Raw genomic sequence first — 19,228 nt, 5'->3', positions numbered from 1 at the left:
ACACACACACACACACACACACACACACACACACACACACACACACACATATAAATATAAATAACTTCATATATGTAAGATATTAAATACATTTTTTTTATTCGAAGACACTATATAATAAAATAGGAAACATATTACGCTGTCAAATGAATTTTAAGATTTTCATTACATAAAGTACAGAATTATCTGTACCTTAAAGAATTGTAATAAGAGCGAATATTATATCATAAAATTACATAACCATGTAATATTATGTCATTTTTATAAAGAGCCGGAAGAATTTTTCCACGTGCAGTTGTGTACGTACAGCATCAAATACAGTAATACGCCCTGCATATATAAGTATGTATCATTATGATAGGTAATAGAGCATGCTCGTATTTCATTACAAAATCAATAATTTAAAGCGCTCTCAATCTTATCAATCCCCCCTCTCAGAAAATTTGGTAGATTTATTTTCGGAAATTTACCATTGGCTTAATCCAATCTCTCTCAACTAATCTATTTGGTAATTTATTAAACGTATACTAATAATTTAAATATAAAGCATTAAATCAGAGGAAACATATGTTTTCTCTGTGAAATTTAATATTATCTAAGTTAATATTAAATATTATTTTAATATTTAATATTTAATATTAATTATTCTAAATTTAAACAATTAAAATAAATTATTAGGCTCCAACGAATAAAATTCAAAAAGTCAAAATATAAAACAAGGCAAAGAGAAGCCACGCTCGATGTCCGAGCAATATAATGTTTATATAGTTACCCTAAGATAGCATTAGCGCAACAATACATACAATACATACATACAGACGTTTCGATCTTTTTACAACAGATCCTCTTCAGTGTGATTCTAACAAATTAACATATAAAGTCTTCTTAAGATCGCATTCTTATCCAAATTCGCACTCTTCGCAAACAGAAATATAATCATCCCTTGTGCACTGTGTAAGTGTGTTATATTACAGCTATCTTGTTGAGCTGACTAAATTGCATGTTACATGACGTTACACGTAACATTGTGTATACTGGAATTGATTTGGAACAATTTATTACGTGATTTACTTGTCTTAACCCTTACCGTACTAATATGGGTAACTAATGACTGAGCGATTCCTGTTCTTGCAAGAGTTTCTTTGAGTCTTTCGGTAATTATAAATTAAGTACTACATTTTATTATTTTCCAAAATAAAGAGTCAATATTTATTCTAGAAAGTTGAAAGTATGTTGGTGAATTTTTAGAGATTTTTTGAATTATTTTGAAGAGATAAAAAAACGAAAAAGTTCTAATGACCCTTGATAGTATGGATGAGGCACCAAATTGTACATTGTCCGGTAAGGGTTAATTACATGATTTCGTTATAATTTTATGACAATTTTTTCCAATAACGAAAAATATCGGGGGTGTAAGAAAGTACATTACAATTATAGTAATCCAGTCAAGTGATTATTACCTTACAGTAAAGTAAATTATATACTATATTCTCAAAATTGTAAGCATGAATATCTCTCAAGATGTAATTTATACATTTGTATTTTTTTACTGTGCAGTAAAGTAAATTTTGATAATGCTAAGGTAAAAAAGACTTATCGATAAAATAAATTCTGTTGAGATGTATGATAAATTTATAGATTTACTTTTATGAAATATAAAAAGTACCTTACAATTTAGATATACGATGATTGCTTTTACCAGTAAAGTAAAATAAATTTTACATAAGTAGGGGCTATCCTTATATGGAGTTCTGTCAATTTTATAAAATTTACTAGACGTCTAGTGTATATATTACTTTACATTTTCTCCGTCCGTATACATTTTTCAATTTCATAAAATTTACTAGAATTCTAATGTATATATCATTTTATATTTTTTCTGTGTATACATTCTATCAAAATCATTTACCGTTTTTTGCTTATTATAATTTTTTACATAAGAAAATACTCATTTTTGCCATGTTATAGTACAACAATTATAAAATGTAATAGCATTGTAAAATTTCTGAAAATCTCTAAAAAGAAGAATACGTAAAACGCATCACAAAGACGTTTATATTTTGAATTTTTCTACATATTAGAGTAAAAAATTAATACACATTTCCTTCAATTCTGGCAGTTGTGAACATCATTTATTTCATATCTGTAGCGTGAGCTATTTCGAGTTTCACTAGAAAGTAGTTTTGATAATTCTTTCACCTCGCACTTTTCTTCAATAATTCTGCGTAGCGACAACTATCATAAAAATACAGTTGGTCTAAATATATCGTATCGTTATGCAGTCTGGCGAGTTACCAACTTCTATGTCTACATCGCGCATTTGTTTTCCCGTTGATGATGCAATTTATGTCCACATATGTGTGCGCCGCTTAAAAAAAGACTCTTAAATCTTTCCTTTCACTTTCTGAAGTTTGTCATGGTGCAAAATTCATAAATAGATATACATTACAAATCGTTATCTAATATTTAATGAAAAAAATTAATTCTTTCTAAAACAAATATTTTTTTTCCAATGTAAATCTATCAAAAACTTAAATTACTTTTTAATCATATATTTTTGGTCTTAGATTGGTCCTTAATAAACGATAAGATATGACTTAAATTAATGTAAACATTGCCTATCAATCTACTTACATTGTAATCTACATAAATATTGTGAATTCGACTATATCCGAAATCCGAATATATGTATATCTACATCGCATAGCGAATATGTCAAGCAGCGAATATACACAAGACTGTTTAACTGTTATCAGGTTCACACAAGTTTCGCAATGTTGAACCTGCTTGCGGATACGGATCAGCTGAAAAAATCGCGCAAACGTATCACAAGTCTCCGCATCAAGTAACCGCGCATGTAATTCGTTATGTATTGACCGTTGGACAGACTCGATTCACTCGATTCGAATGCGGAAAGCTACCAATGATACGACAAATCGCTTCTTAAAAAATTGTTCTAATTGTCTCACTGAGTCAATTTAGTATGTATATATATTTGTATTAATTATTAATTATTTAAAAAAATAAATCCGTACATGGAATATATGCAACAGACATCTTTAATTTTCTTTCTCTTTATTTTTATGTATTGTATATTAGAATATTTTTCTAATCATACGTGTTAAAAAGGGAGGTATCAATATAAATATAATACAGTCAAAAACTTGCTAAAGAGGCCACAAATATTTGTTTGGCGAGTGCTACTTTCAATCTTATTCAACACGCGCGCGTCTTAATTACACATTTTCAGTAAATTTGGTACATTACATTAACGTGATCTGAATAAGTATCGTACAAAGTCGCTTTTTTTTCATTTATGGTTCAGCTAACATTTAATTTGTCATTTAATTTGGCGTAGCAAATAACTTATCGTATTGCATCATATGCAAGAACGATTTACACAAGATCGCGCAATACATACCCAAGTAGAACAAGTCATTATGATATCAAAATGATGTCAAAATGACTCCAAAATGATCATTAAAAGTCATTTTTCAATCATTTTCGATTGATTTTAATGTCATTTTGACGTTGTCGTGACTTGTTGTTCTACTTGGGTAGCTAATATCTGTATAGGTAATATCTGTAGAGATACCGATTACGTCAAAATATCAGAAAACAACTATAATCACGCGTCACAAATATTTCACTTTCTCCTTAACAGAATTATTTCATAAAAAAATATAGAAATTAAAATTAAGTTTTTTAAATAAAACTCTTATTTATTATGAAATCACGATTATTATATAAAATATGATTACGCATGATATGATTAAGGTGCTTGAATAAGGTCCAACATTAAATAAAGTCCTTTCAAAATTATTTTAAAATGCGCTTTACGACTGTAGTATATGCAAAAAATATGTTATAGGAAGTAGATAAAAAGGGATTAAAGAATTCGGTAGCAACACGTTTGTTTAACACAACTTGTGTGTATGAGCCATTTTTATAACAATTCGCTGCAAAGTTTACTAGTATACACATTGTTTCATAGTTTATTATAATACATTAGAATATTATTCAACTTCGTAAGGAAAATAATATATCGATTTTTCGAAATAAGTATAGTATTTTTTGTAAGCAATGTACTTATTTTAATAAGATCCGCTTATGTGATTATTATGGCTATTGTTATTTGTTTGTTATGCTTACACCAGCTTACGTCAGAGAACAACGATTTTCAATACTGCTATCTTTCAAGAAGTTAAAATTGCATTTAAAAAAATTAACTAAATGAACAGGAGTCGAAACTCTCGTATTTTAACTCACCATTTTCTTGCAACTCTCTTCGTGATAGCAACCGGATATACACTTTGCTTTTCGTAGTCTCATATCATTTCTTCGTAGTCGTAAATTTTCATCTTTAGCTCTGCCGCATGATATAGATACATATATTACACTTTATAAAGTTTTTCAAAATTACCAAGAATACAGTAATGTTCAACACAACTTATATATTTACGCATATAAATAATGCTCTCAACAGTAGAGTATTGGAACTACTCTCCATGCACTTATAATAAGATAAATTAAATTACTTACTTAAAATAGTATATTATATCAATATTTTTTACTGTTTAATATATCGTTATTTTTTATTGATTCTCTTCTTCGGCGATAACATTGTTAATTATTACGATCCAAAAATTAGAATTTTGAAAATCGAATGGGTTTTTTTTAGACTTATTTAAGGTTAGGTTAATCTCACAAAAAGAGTATATTAAAGTATATATTATTATAGAGATATTCAAGTATTATAAATGCATATAGAGAGAAATTGTCCTATGTATGGTTGCATTAAATTGATTAAATCCTTCAATTGTTACAAATAAAAAATGTACAGAGGTATTTATGTATATGTATACATATATTATTTTCTATCAATTCAACCACTTGCCACCAGGATAAATATCTCCATCATTCAACTCTAGAATTTCTTCAGAATAAAACAAGATTAGTTAAAACTTACAGACAATATTAATCGATAGTGAATGAAACGATTATAATGCCGCGAAAGATCCGTCAAAACTACCGGTGCTAGAATTTCGACACGACGGCGGAGTTACAACATTTTTCAATCGTCTCAGGTCGTATAAGAATTCAGGATTCAGGGTGAGCACTGAGCAGGGGTTAGTCGAAACGCACGCGCTGCATCGCGCGGAGGACGTCTGCGCGTGCTACCTAAGCTGCATTGCGGCTAGCTCATCCTCTCCTTCCCTGTCAGTATGTACGATGATATGGAATACATATAATGGTAGGGTTACCACAGACCTGGAAAACCGGGAAAAGTCAGGGAAAAATGTAAAAAAGTCTGGAATTTCAAAATTTGCTCACAATTTCGTTAAACTGCTCCTATTCCAAATAATTGTTATAATTTTTTAAATATATCTGACGTTTATAGTTCAAAACTTGCGCACTTTAAACGATTTTAACAAAATAATTCAAATTTATATTTTATTCAGTATTTTTATTTAATCCCTCTTTTTTGTCGTAACTGCATTCTTTTTTTCAAAACTAATTTATTTTTTGCTGGTTTGAATTTGCACCCAAAATTTTACTATACTACTAAACTTTTTTTTGCGCTTTTAATAATATAGCTTTCCTATACAATCCTCGTCTAAATGTTAAAATTTACATATTTTATATTAGTGATGGAAAATTTTCCATTTTCATCTGGAAAGCCTGGAAAAGTCAGGGAATTTTAAAATTCATTTTCTGTAGCAACCCTGAATGGTCTTCCGCCACCCTCAAATATTCTCGCTTGCTCTCGCAATCCTATCTCTCTTCCCTGTCCTTGTGATCGCAGTAGTGCACTGCAGCCAGTATCCTAGCGAGGTACACCCACTCTATATCTGCACCAGCGTTGGCGGGGATGCATCGAGGATACCGAACGGATGACTCGCGGCAGTCACCTCAGTCGCGGCCGTGTGAGGCCACGTGAATTTATTCGTTAAATAATGCTACGCAACGAACGGACGAGATGTAGTCGAGGAACATATTGAGCCGTGCGGGGCTTATTATGCCTCGGTGCACTGTGTCCACGATGCGCGCTTTATCTTTCGTTTTTTTATTTCCGATTTATTGAATTTATTCTCTCTCTCTCTCCCTCTTTCTTTTTTTCTCATAACGGTCAATAATTATTAAAGATTGCCCGCCGTTCTTACCATTGTAGTCGCGTTTCTCGTTGGTGGGGGTGCGAAATATCAACGAACGATATAAGTTCATCAATTGTGACTTATACAATTACGGTGATCACACATCCTTTATTGTAAAGGACAGTCCTTTATTTTAGATAGCTGTCCTTTAGATTTATTTGTTTTTTCAAAACTCAATTTTGTCTTTTATTTTCCAATATTGTCCTTTACTTGTGTCCTTTATTTTGACATTACGGAAAATTTTTTTTTAACTAACCTTTTAATGTCTATATATAATATATTAATGAGCAAATTTTTGTACGGAAAATATTTTACAGTTTCATATATATAAATACAATATGTTTTTGTTAATTATATATATATTTCTTAATTTTTTAAATTAAATTTATTCAACTAGGTTGTTTTTATTTTTTATTATTTCGGACTTTTTGTTATTTCAGATCAGGGGTTTGTTTCGATACAATCAAACCAGTTTCAAAACTATCAGAAAACTGCGCATTATCTTAATTTGATTATATTATGCAATCAAATTTTATGATGCGCAAATTCTTGATAGTCACAAACTGGTTTGAAAACATGTAGGAACAAAACCCTAAAATTTTCAGATTTGTCCTTTATTTTCTTTAAAAAAATATGATCACCGTATGTATAATTATTACGATAGCATCATAATTGCAATGATCATCCTTTATGATTCCATTGTAGCATGAATGTGTATCGCGTTTATTATTATCACTGTTGTTCTTCCATTCTTTCACGTATGTACATACGTGCACGTGCATGTGTCTAACACAACGTCGAGATGCGTCTTGTTACGTTCGATGACGCCATAGTCGAGCTGTCGCTTTGATCATCCCGAGTTGGGTTGCCATATCAAAAATTTCAAAACTAGAACTTACAGACCAAACCCTGGACATTTTGCTTGAAACCCTGAACGCATATAAAAAAGCGTATAGGTTAGTAAAATTGATCAAAACGGTAAACGAATAATTATTTCACATTTAATTGTTCAATAGTAGTACTAATTTAATGTAAGAAATTGACCAATTATATATATGTATAGTCGATTATTCTTCTCATATTCAACTATGATTGGTTAGTTCTTTACAGTTTAGAAAGAATTACTACACTTACTGTAAATCAGGACTAATGCAGAATAATGTTGGAGAGGAGTTAAAGTAAAAAATTTAGAAGATTCCCTAAAACCCTGAACGCTCATAATTATTTTGGACGTCTTTGGAAAAGACTTTGTCTTTCAGATTTTTCCCTAAGTGTCCGGGGAAAAAAGGATGGATGGCAATACTAATCCCGAGTCCTCGAGAAAAGTAAAAGTCTTGATCTATAGATAGTTTGTGATCAATATATTCGGTACTAACAATGAGAGTTCAATGCTCTAAGAAATTATCATCGCTTAGTTTTATTACACGATATAATCTCTTTCAATTTTTACAATATTACAAATGGTTGATGTCTCTAATGCATTGTATTAATTAGAACAAGGAATGCGTAGAAATCATTAAAGTTATGCGTTACGGATCGCCGAGTAATCAAATTCTTTTTGGGAATTAGTAATTTCAAATGATTTATATAAGTAGATATATTTTATTTACTTTTAGGATGGAGAAAAAAAGAGGTTACGATTGTTAACAATTCAAATTAATTTTTGTGGTTTATTTCAATCTTCGATTGGATTAGGATGCAGTTTGCTCAATATTTCGAGGATTCATAATTTTTACTAATTGTATGAAAATTTAACTCGACACAATTATATAATTGGATAATGAAGTATTCTTCGTATGTTACAGAAAATGGTTGCGGAAAGCTATAGCAAACTTGAACCCGAGCTGAAAGAAGAATTATGCACGATCGCTCAGCAGATCGTGACACCTGGTAGGGGTATCCTGGCCGCTGATGAGTCGACTACAACGATTGGCAAACGTCTTCAGGATATCAATGTCGAAAATACTGAAGAAAATCGCAGGGCTTACAGACAACTACTTTTCACTACAGCGAAAGTACGTCTATATAATAATTAATAAAGAACTCGCACAAAAATTAACTTGCATAAACATTTAATTTATATGGTGTAAAATATTAATTATTTTTATTAAAACTTTAGTATTTGCAATATTTTTCTGTCATAATTTCGTTTCAATATAGAAAATATATGCTGCGTATAATATATTTGATATTGTTTCTTTTCAGGATGTCATCGGACAGCACATTTCTGGAGTGATCCTCTTTCACGAGACTCTGTATCAAAAGGCCGACGACGGTACGCCGTTCGTAGAGTTACTGAAGCAACGAAACATCATCCCCGGTATTAAAGTCGACAAGGGCGTCGTTCCGCTCTTCGGTACGAATAACGAATGCACGACCCAGGGTCTCGACGACCTTCAGACGCGTTGTATCCAGTACAAAAAGGACGGATGTCACTTCGCTAAGTGGCGATGCGTATTGAAGATCACGAAAGATACTCCGAGCAAACTCGCCATCATGGAGAACGCCAATGTGTTGGCCCGTTATGCTTCAATCTGTCAAAGTGCCAGGATCGTACCCATCGTAGAGCCTGAAATTCTTCCTGATGGTGATCATGATCTCGCTCGTTGTCAACAAGTCACAGAAGAGGTTCTTGCGGCCGTTTACAAGGTATCGTAAGCTTCCGTTAGAAAAAAAGATTGTGAATTTTGCCTTTACCTGAATTTATTATTAGATAATTAATATATGCTTCAATATGCATTTATTGTTAGGCACTCTCAGATCACCACGTATACCTCGAAGGAACACTTTTAAAGCCTAACATGGTGACGCCAGGTCAGAGCTGTCCAACGAAAGCGACTCCTCAGCAAATCGGTGCTGCTACGGTGACAGCGCTGTTGCGTACTGTGCCACCAGCGGTACCTGGCATCACTTTTCTCAGCGGTGGTCAATCTGAGGAGGAGGCATCAGTCAATCTTGATGCCATTAATAAATACCCGGCGAAGAAACCTTGGGCATTAACTTTCAGTTATGGACGTGCTCTTCAGGCTTCCGTACTTCGTGCTTGGCAAGGCAAGATCGACAAGGTCGCTGCCGGACAAGAGGAGTTGCTTAAGAGAGCTAAGGTAAGTGAAAATGTACTACGAAATTAATAAATATTTAATTTATTCTTACTGTATGTGTAAACTTGAATTTGCTCCATCTCTATTCTTATTTTATTCGTTTTTTATTTACCTTTTGCATTTATACATAATCATTTACCAGTTGTCTGCCTTTGATTTCTGTTTTATTTTCCTAAGTGATGATTTGCTATTTTAACATTTGTGTTTAGAATTATTTTTACACTTTTACCTTATTTTTTGTGTATACTCACTAGCTTTTCTTTTAGAAAAATAGTTTTGTAATTCTGTAGTTGTGTTAAGTCGCACAGAACACTCGAAGCTACGCAAAGCTGCATACTTACTTTTGCATGTCTATGTAATGTACGCTTGTTTAGGCAAACGCTGCAGCCTGTCAAGGCAAATACATCGCTGGTAGCATTTCTAGCAAAGCCGCTGATATCTCTCTCTACGTCAAAACTCACACCTACTAAAAAAAAAATTATATTTTCCGCACAGGCTGTTTCTTGTGGCAGTAAGTACATAGTAAACAATATGTACGTACGTATGTGTGTGTGTGTGTGTGTGTTGTACGTATTGGTTTTTTTCGTAAATCGATTCTTATCTTTAAGTAATCATCTTTTGTTCTCTTTATACAATACGAAAATATACTTACTTCCAAAAAAAAACGGTACAATAAAAATTGGAGAAAAATTTACCAAACTTTGAACGATTATAACTTACCAAAATAAAAATTGTTTAAAAATACGAAATGAAGTTTGATGTATCCATTTAAGAATATTTGATGAGAATTGTACTGGGTTATTATTTGTTTCATCTTTTGTTTATATATGCGTACGTATATTTTTCTAAATTTAATTCTTTCTTATTCACTCTCTTTTATTATCCGACAAAATATGTATTAAAAATACAATTTTAACAGAAGCTAATTTTATAAATTTACATAGAATGTATTTTATGTGTAAAGTTTTAAGAATTTTTTTCTAGATGTATGTACAGCAACTAAATGATTCCAATACATTTTTTTAAATGGGTTTCGGAATGCAGCCTATTCACCGAGCGATTAGTTCTTAAGCTGGAAACGCAATAGGCTATAGAAACAAGAAAAAGAGAATAACGAGCTGTTCAATCAGAGCTTTGGGATATTATACCCCAGAGCTCTGATTGGATGACTCGTTATTCGATATTAATACCCCAGAGCTCTGATTGGATGACTCGTTATTCTGTTTCTTGTTCCTATTACCTATTGTGTTTCCAGCTTCATTTATGAATCCATAAGTACCCAGATCATGATGTAAAAAAACAGGTGAACCATTCCCGTAGATGCGCAGTCGTCTAAAGTAAAAAGCCAATCAGAAATTGCCCAGGATGTCAGAATTCAATATGGCTGCGAAGTAATACATTGTACTGGGGCCCTATTCTTGAGCACATATGAATAATTTTTGCGTATGAAAATGACAGTTTCTCGATTGTGATCGATCAATTGTATACGGAATTCAATTGTATACTTCCTAAAATTCTTTTCTTGTTTGGAAGAATGATTTTGTTTGTTTATTTGACATTTTCACAATTTTCTAAGCTTTCTCAAGAAAGATATATCAACTGTGTGTGTCAATTAGTATTGCAAATACATTTTCTGTTTTTCAACAGGCTAACAGTGAATCGGCACTTGGCAAATACGCGGGTGGCGTGGCCGGTGCTGCGGGAGACGCGGCACTTTTCGTCGCTAATCATGCGTATTAGGTTGATCCAGAAAGATATTCGATACACCATTAGAAATATAAGATTGAACGATTATTTAAATCACCTCACATGGTCATCGTCATCGTTCTTTCCTTTGAAGTCACGAAAACGAAAAGGATTGCTTTAAGGATGATCGAAGCGCATACGAAGCATCTGAAGTTTCCAAGAAGAGTGATCGTTCTTTTCTTGTTTTAACATAAATATTCTTAATGTAGCAATTGTTTCTTACGGATGTAATCGTAGATTTTTAATTGAGTTTTAACAAACAAATTTGTTACGTTAATTTGTATCAGTCAAATTAAATACTTTTTATTGATCCCACATCATGCAATTCGCGATTCATAATTAGATATGTATAATCAATTATTCGTAAAACAAAATATCAATTAAAATTTTATCGAAACATTTTACAAATTCCCTATTCAACAGACAATTTAATAGATGATTTTATAATCAACGTACAAAATATCGAATTTAAAATTATTTGATAGCCTTGATTTCTGATTTGTTATTGATATTTTGGTCTTACTTCTTAGCAACTAACTTGATGAAATTCAATTTCACTGATATTAGGTGATTGATTAAATGAAGATTGAAACATTGAGAGAATTCGGGCAAATTTTGCGACGCTCGATATTATGATACGTATTATTATTATAATATTGTGTAATAATACGATACAGCAGAAGCAGATATTGTATATCTGTACACATATTTAAAAATGTCAATATAATATTCTCCGAGCATAAAATAAAATGAATGCAAAAGATGTCTAAACTAAAACAACTATTAAATGTTATTTGTTAGTTCGATTGTATCGAATATTACGAAATCATGCTATATTGTGTGTGTCATCTATACTTATACATATATATATATATATATATACATACTACGTATATCTTACATAGATACCTAATCTATTGAGAATTATCTTGTATACATCGATGTTATATCTAAATATTTTGGATTTATTGTTGTAATCTAGGTCACCAAATACAACTGTGGAGGGCAAAAAAAGATTGTGCATGACTTTTATTTTGAAACTTCCTCTGAAATTTCCGATCGATTAATTAAGTCTACAGATATATAGACAAAGGTAAAAATTGTTAAATAAACGTGCTTCTTGAGTATTCAGTACGAGACTTTATTCACAAGTGAAGTAGAAACATACATATCCAGTACAGGTGGCACCACACGAACAACCATAGAGTTGCACCATTTAGGTTATATTTCATCCCCACTATCTAAATATTACAAACTTTTATACCCAGCCTATTTAGAAATTTGTAATGTTTTTCAGGACTCTCCTTTAGTAAAAATATCTGCTGGCATATCAGTTGATTGTAAATATTTTCTTTCCCCTTCCTAATGTTCTCCTGTCTCCCCCTTCTTGTCATCATTGATTTCCGTTTTGTATTTTCCTTCCTGACATTACATTATCCGATATCGTCGAAATGACTTGTTCGTTGTTACTTCATTTGCAAATTTGCTCCAATTTTTAAAGTAATAGCTGTTTGTTACTACGACGTGGATCACCACTTTTTACGTTTATTTTCATTTATACACGTTCAATATACTATTCAATAAGATACAGTTTTATATATTGTATATTATTGATTTTACGCATTTAGCATTAATTCGCCTTTATCAGTTACTTTTAGACTATTACAGTTTCACTGCCGAGAATCAACGAAGAGTTGGTCTATTTTATGTTATTAATTTTGTAGCCACGATGTGGATCTTCATCTTTTTGCGTTTTTATTTATATATTCTCGACTTCTTTTCTAATAAGATTATTACGGTTTTATTGCCGAGAATTTTCAACGATGTCTAATTTGTTAACTGGCAACATTATAACACAGAAGAATACTGTTAACTACATAGATTTTCGATAATAATTTAGTTACTGTAACATTGAGAATGACCCGATCGGTGTCGAAACGTATGTGTAATTATTTTTATGTATTAAATTAAAATTTTTTGTTATATTATTATGGCTCTTAGCCCTTCATTTATTCTAAATTGTTTTATACTTGTGGAGCCTTATTATTACTTATTATTCTATCTTTACCAACTTATTAGAAATCGCTTCTCTAATAAGATGATATCGTATATATATATATACATTTACCTATGTGTTTAGATCTCTTGTGATGCGTTACATATACTATAGCATTTCCCTAGTTTTTCGTATGAGATACTTTTCAAGACGTTTTAAAGGCCAATAATGTCTACGATGCTTCCTCTCCGAGGAAGATTCTAAGCTATGTTCCAAAACTTCTTCTCCGAGGGAAATTTTACTCGAAATAGATAGTACACGTAACGCATATATATATACTAAAGCATATAAAGTAAAATCTTCCTCGAAGAGGAAGTTTTGGAACGTAGCCCTACTCTATGTGGTATAGTATACGTCACGTGTACTATATATTTCGAGTAAAATTTTTCTCAGAGGAAGTTTGGAACGTAGCCCAAGAATAGGGGCCCTGATCGCAGTATTTTGCGGTTGACAGATTTTCTAACCTCAATAATCATCAATTTCAACGCTTAATATCTCGATTCGCGAGGCCGACCGCAGCAATTTTCTGCCGGATTCTTTCGTTTTAAGTGAAAACGCGTTGACGAGCTTAATTTCATTAAAATCGGAGATGAGGTAGCTATGCTAATAGCAAATTCGATCACTTGCACTATACTAGATCAGTGCATACTGAAAACTGCAGAAACTGCTTTACATAACATTAGCAAAGTTAAATATAAAAGTACGTAAATATTTTAAACTATCTGCTAATGATATTGTCACGTTATTTAACAAAATATATGTGTATCATTTTATTGTCAAAGTTTATTATCATTTTATTATCAAAGTTGATTATATTGTATCACTGAATTGAAATATTTTATATAAAGCAGCTTTTAGGTAATATGCACTGATCCATTGTAGTGCAAGTGATCGAATTCACCATAAATAATTATCTTTTTTTCTTGTCAAATCTTTATTTTTACACGAAAACGCATTATTCAGTGTATTTTGATCGAAATTTAAGATGGAGGGGCTCTTTAACATTTACCAATCTTGCATACCGTGATACGATTCCATATATAAAAATTTTAAATGCTCAATGATGGAAGAAGAGCCTGAAGTGATAGAACATTTTTTTGGAGTGTATTTATTATATTGTATGAATCCAAAATATAAGGGAAGAACTTATATAGGTTACACTGTGGACCCAAGACGTAGAATTAAACAACATAATGCTGGTAAGAAGCATGGTGGAGCATGGAAAACTAGTAACAGAGGACCATGGTAATTAAGAATTCTATTACACACACACCCACACAGTGTCCTAGAAATAGGTGGCCAAACTTCAGTATCATATTCTACTGTTCCTAAGGATAAAAAAGGTCATATAAACATAGGTCCAGAAATTTTTCCTTTTTAAAATATATAAACACTTTTTGTTTATGAGAAAATATTTTAAAGGTTTGTAATTTATTTGAAGAAATTGCTGAAAATAACTACCTTGTGGTTTACAATACAACTACCGTGCTTCTCTGAAGTTTCCGTTAGCTTATCCATATATGAAACGAATATATCTGCTGCCTCAATATTTGAATAAATCATCTAACATTATCTTAATCATGCAATGTTTAGATAAAAACTAATTTATTACGATAAGCTGCCTTCCATGACAGTATTACTTATACTCATCTACACAACATTTACTTCATGTAATATCTGTTTTCATATAACTTTTGAGATAAACAAAAAATGTTTATATCTCAAAAAGGAAGAATTTCCGGATCTGCATTTATATGACATTTTTCAATCCTTATGGATAGAATACGATACTAAAGTTTGGCCATATATTTCTGGAACGCCCTGTATATCGTACACACATATGGTGTTTCTGCATACAGTGCCAAACTGATACAGCGGCTTCTCGAAAGTCATTGTAGCAGTTTTGGCACTGTAGAGACACCCTGTATATAGTTATATAAATGATGTAAACAATGAAATAGATATTTTATATGTATATTCTAATTTCCTATAAAATTATCATATTCAGGAACATGATCTTGATTGTTCATGGATTTCCCAACAGCACTTCTGCACTTAGAGTAAGTTTTGAGCAAATATATATTTTTTTAAGAAAAACAAATTGTGTAATTTTTAAAATAAATTAATTTTTTTTATATCACATAAACATTACTTTGATTGTTTTAGTTCGAATGGGCTTGGCAACATCCAGATGTAAGTAGGCGACTAAAACACGTTCCTAGGAAGAAGTCATCACAGAAGGTACTTGATTTTCGATTGATAGTCCTCTGTGAGATGTTAAAAATTGGGCCTTGGTGTCGTCTACCTTTAACTATACGATGGTTGGACTATCAATTTTCAAAAAATTATTACGAATACATATCTCCACCGTTACACATGCCCATATGCTATAGCAAAGTCACTAGTTGTAAAGTTAAACAAACACAAAAAACAAATGAAGATAATATTCTATCACAAGAATCACAATTGTCAATGAAAAAATCATTAATGTTTTGTTCTCTTTGCAACTCGAGTATGATAGAGAAAGATTCTGTCACTTGTGTAAAACCAAAATGTCTTTTGATTGTTCACTTAATCTGTTTAGCAAAAGAATTTTGTAAAGATGATATGATCTTGCCAATCGAGGGTATTTGCCCTATGTGCAAGTCTAATGTCCTCTGGGGAGACCTTATAAGAAAAAAGAACGGTTGTTATCAAGATCTTGAAGAAATTGATATTAATTTTTCCAATAATGATAACATTTAATCATATAAATAAGATCTTATAATTATCTAAAATATAATAAATACGAATTTTTTACCTTGTACTTCAAATCAGTAATCTAAGTTATCACACCTTCTATTATATATATATATATATATATATATATATGTGCGTGTGTATATATATATATTCTTCCATCTCCAACATGTTTCAATTTAACGCAGTCATTCCGCACTTTGCAATTAAATAATATATACAATTGTATACAACATGTCGAAAAGATTGAATATATGTATATTTTTTTGCACCCCTATTCCTCTCAAAAATATTATAAAATAATAAGTAAATAACTTCTCCTTCCTGTCGATTTGTTCAGTAAAGTATTGATAATTGGTCATTATCAATACTTTATTTTGTAATTAAATATTATAATTGAATTCTTAAAGGTAATAAGGTGAACAATTCGACAGGAAGAACAATTCGACGAGAGTCAATAAAAGAGGAAAAAGAAGACTAACGTAAGTGCGCCATGCGTGCGCTATGGTCTTGTAGACCGACCGTTCCAAACACATCAAATTTTATGTAGATATAAGCGTGTTTACGTCATCTATTTTCGCATACTATATGAAAAAACATTAACAAACATTTACGTAAAGGTAAAAATATAATAGTGCCAATAAATTGAAAGATATAAATAGAACGGAAGTGTACGGCAAAATGACCATAGCGCGACCACTCCCGGGTTAAAAGACGAATGCATTATTTTACTACGATTACATGTATAAGAATAATTATATATTTATATTTCTTCTGAGGTTTCTAACAAAAAATTGGAATATTCAATTTTGATCAATTTTTTTCTAAATCGCCCCTCTATGCACGTCTTGATCTCATAGATCTGTGTCATCCGTATCGTTCATATGGAAGGAAATTGTTATTCGTGTGCTTGATATCGTTTTTTTAAATATGTATAACGTGAACCGACGCTAATTTGAATAACATATGATATAAGTTTCTATAACCATGATGGATGCATCAATGATTTTTATTCGGTGGTTCGGTTTACTACGTAATTAGCACACACTACGCTGAACTGTTACTATGAAGTCGAAACGTAAATCAAATTGTATTTCTAAGAAAATATATAGCTTTAAGCATGTCTTCATCTTTATATACTTGCTCGTAACTGTTGTCGTTTCTATTATTCTAGGAAATGAAAAAGTTACAGAGTATATAGTAGGAAAGTTCCACTGCATTGTTAAAAACAAACGAGTTATTCAGATGACCTCCCAGGTAACAAAGTGTCATCTATTTAACGTCATTAATTAGTCATTCTTATGACGAATGTGACGTTTAAAATGACATCCAAACATCGTAAAAATGACGTGGATTTGTCACAGGTACATAACGTCATAAGTCGACGTCAAAAATACGTCATTTTTTTCGTGTTATTAACGATAGCAAGTCGTCCATTTGGCGTCATTAATTAGTTATTCTTATGATGAATCTATACGGTTCCTGAGACGAAGTGAAAATTACAAAAATGAACAAATTTGCTAGGTGTTGAAGTTACAAATATTCTAGTAAATTCAATTACTTTTGTAATTTCCACCTTATTTTAATAAGTTCCTTGACGTCTAAACATCGTAAAAATGACGTGAATTCTTATATTTCTTATCACTCACACAATGTCATAAACTGACATCAAAAATACATAATTATTTTCGTGTTATTAACGGAATAAATGTATGACGTTATTAATTGATCACTAATAATGTTACTAGTACGTCGATAATTGGCCATTTATTCGACGTCAGTAAGTATGACATTGTAAAGACATCATAAATAAATGGCGTCATTAATTAGTCAAAAAGATGACGTCATTATTACATCTTAAATAGGTCACATGACGGCAATAATTTAAAATGATTAACTATTGATGTCAAAATAACGACAGCTTGCTGCCTGGGCTGTTTTAAATGCCTATACTTTGTATAGTAATATGTATATATACGGCGTGTATCTTAAATAACGCTCATTAATCATATAGTGCTATTTCTAATAAAAAACTGTGTCGAGAAGTCCTCTATCATTTTGCAATTTTCGTAATAGTTAACGAGATATTAATTTCTAAAGATTGCCAAATAAACGAATAAAATCGATGTATGAGACAATTTTAAGATATCTTTCATTGTCCTTTGTGAAATATTTTGAAGATGTTTCTTAAAGAGAGAGAGAACTCTTAAAAATATCTTAAAGGTGTCTTATACGTTTTAGACATTTTGCTCATTGGGTAATTAAAAAAAAATATTGCGAAAATTGCAAAATGATAGAGGACTTTTTGACTCGGTTTTTTTATTAGGAATAGCACTATATGATTAGTGGGTGTTATTTCAGATACACACACCGTATACATATATGTATATATAAATTTTAATTAACTATTGGGCGACTGAAATAATTGCGTAAGATGCAATTCTGTGTCGCAAAATGGCTTTGTTTTCTTCATCTAACAATGTATGTGTGCAATTTTAGACTAAAATTATTCCCTAATGAATAATAATAACACTTTTCTATTAATAATAATGATCGACACCGTTTTCTATTTCATTTATCAGTAAATAAAATGAATGTTTTTCATAATTACAAGTTTTTACAGTGATTATGGCAACCATCACTTCATTAATTTTTGTTAAGGTAGTACTAGCATAAAATGATTTTCTTACAAATATGCTAAAATTTGGCATACAAGTAAGTTTGTGTGCAATTAGAAACATATTGACCATCTAGTTTTTGAGATAATTGCAATCAAAATATGCAATTTTAACATATGAAGCATATACGTAACTCAAGTTAACGTCAGATTTTTAATTATAGCATACCATCCTTAGGATTGTTACAAAAAATGAGCACCCGATGAAGGAACATGAAACGGATATTGTAAAAAAAAAAGATCATAATATTTGATCATTTGGTTAGGAAAATAGAGTCGCAAAAAAAACGCAATGTTTCGATTTTCTTTGGCAACTGAAGGGAGTGATGCAAAGTAGAGGAGACAGCCAGCGAACATTTGACATCACCGGCGTTAGTATGGGTCTATCTCTGTATTCATTTTCTTTCCACGTGTGCGTGTGGCTTTGGACAGGAACAATTAAAAGTTTTCTTTCTCTGGCGGGAGTAAGGTATCGCCACCGAGAGTGCCGCGACAGGACTAAAAACTTTTGAACGGTATTATCGCGCTAGTACTACCTTAAATGTTTAAGTTATTTCGAAAGTATAGTATAGTATAAATCCAGTTCTGCATCCCAAGCCATTTTAACAAACAGCAAATTGAACTAAAACAATAATCATAATTTTATCAAAATATCTGAGACTGATTTCACAACACTTTCGAAAGATAACGAATCAATTTATCATTTATATAAAAACTTTAATCGCGACATGAAATTAATTATAGCAGATGCTAA

The 19,228-nt window shown here is 31.4% G+C and overlaps 2 protein-coding genes across 5 annotated transcripts in view; both read left to right on the top strand.

Moving 5' to 3' along the window:
• The window catches only part of Ald1 (fructose-bisphosphate aldolase), a 12,940-nt gene extending 924 nt beyond the window's left edge, over positions 1-12,016 (top strand). The window contains exons 1-6 of one of the 3 annotated variants that reach the window (XM_018503924.1): positions 7,077-7,111; positions 7,961-8,170; positions 8,361-8,804; positions 8,906-9,259; positions 9,631-9,767; positions 10,904-10,982. In XM_018503924.1, coding sequence (XP_018359426.1) covers positions 7,964-8,170; positions 8,361-8,804; positions 8,906-9,259; positions 9,631-9,726 — 1,101 coding nt within the window. In that variant the 5' untranslated portion in view covers positions 7,077-7,111; positions 7,961-7,963 and the 3' untranslated portion in view covers positions 9,727-9,767; positions 10,904-10,982. Of the gene's footprint in view, positions 1-7,076; positions 7,112-7,960; positions 8,171-8,360; positions 8,805-8,905; positions 9,260-9,630; positions 9,768-10,903 lie in introns of those variants that run through there. The other 2 variants (XM_018503923.1, XM_018503925.1) reach the window with 2 other exon arrangements.
• Positions 12,017-13,382: 1,366 nt separating this feature from the next.
• slx1 (structure-specific endonuclease subunit SLX1) lies at positions 13,383-15,885 on the top strand. 2 transcript variants are annotated; one of them, XM_018503927.1, is made up of 4 exons: positions 13,383-13,652; positions 14,044-14,303; positions 15,067-15,118; positions 15,225-15,885. In XM_018503927.1, the coding sequence occupies exons 2-4, from the start codon at positions 14,119-14,121 to the stop codon at positions 15,801-15,803; spliced, it is 816 nt and encodes a 271-aa protein (XP_018359429.1). In that variant the 5' UTR covers positions 13,383-13,652; positions 14,044-14,118; the 3' UTR covers positions 15,804-15,885. The 2 variants fall into 2 exon arrangements, with proteins under 2 accessions (XP_018359429.1, XP_018359428.1); XM_018503926.1 differs by lacking the exon at positions 13,383-13,652 and having other exon boundaries at positions 13,981-14,303.
• Positions 15,886-19,228: the final 3,343 nt, after the last annotated feature.

The sequence above is a fragment of the Trachymyrmex cornetzi genome, unplaced genomic scaffold (genome assembly GCF_001594075.2).
Source record: "Trachymyrmex cornetzi isolate Tcor2-1 unplaced genomic scaffold, Tcor1.1 scaffold16, whole genome shotgun sequence".
NCBI classification, from domain to species: Eukaryota; Metazoa; Arthropoda; class Insecta; order Hymenoptera; family Formicidae; genus Trachymyrmex; species Trachymyrmex cornetzi.
This window is presented reverse-complemented; position numbering and strand designations above follow the sequence as displayed.

Coding starts and splice junctions, on each gene's coding strand:
- slx1 (XM_018503927.1), top strand. CDS start 14,119: ATGATGGAAGAAGAGCCTGAAGTGATAGAACATTTTTTTGGAGTGTAT. Junction 14,304..15,066: donor ACTAGTAACAGAGGACCATG/GTAATTAAGAAT, acceptor TATCATATTCAG/GAACATGATCTTGATTGTTC. Junction 15,119..15,224: donor ACAGCACTTCTGCACTTAGA/GTAAGTTTTGAG, acceptor TGATTGTTTTAG/TTCGAATGGGCTTGGCAACA.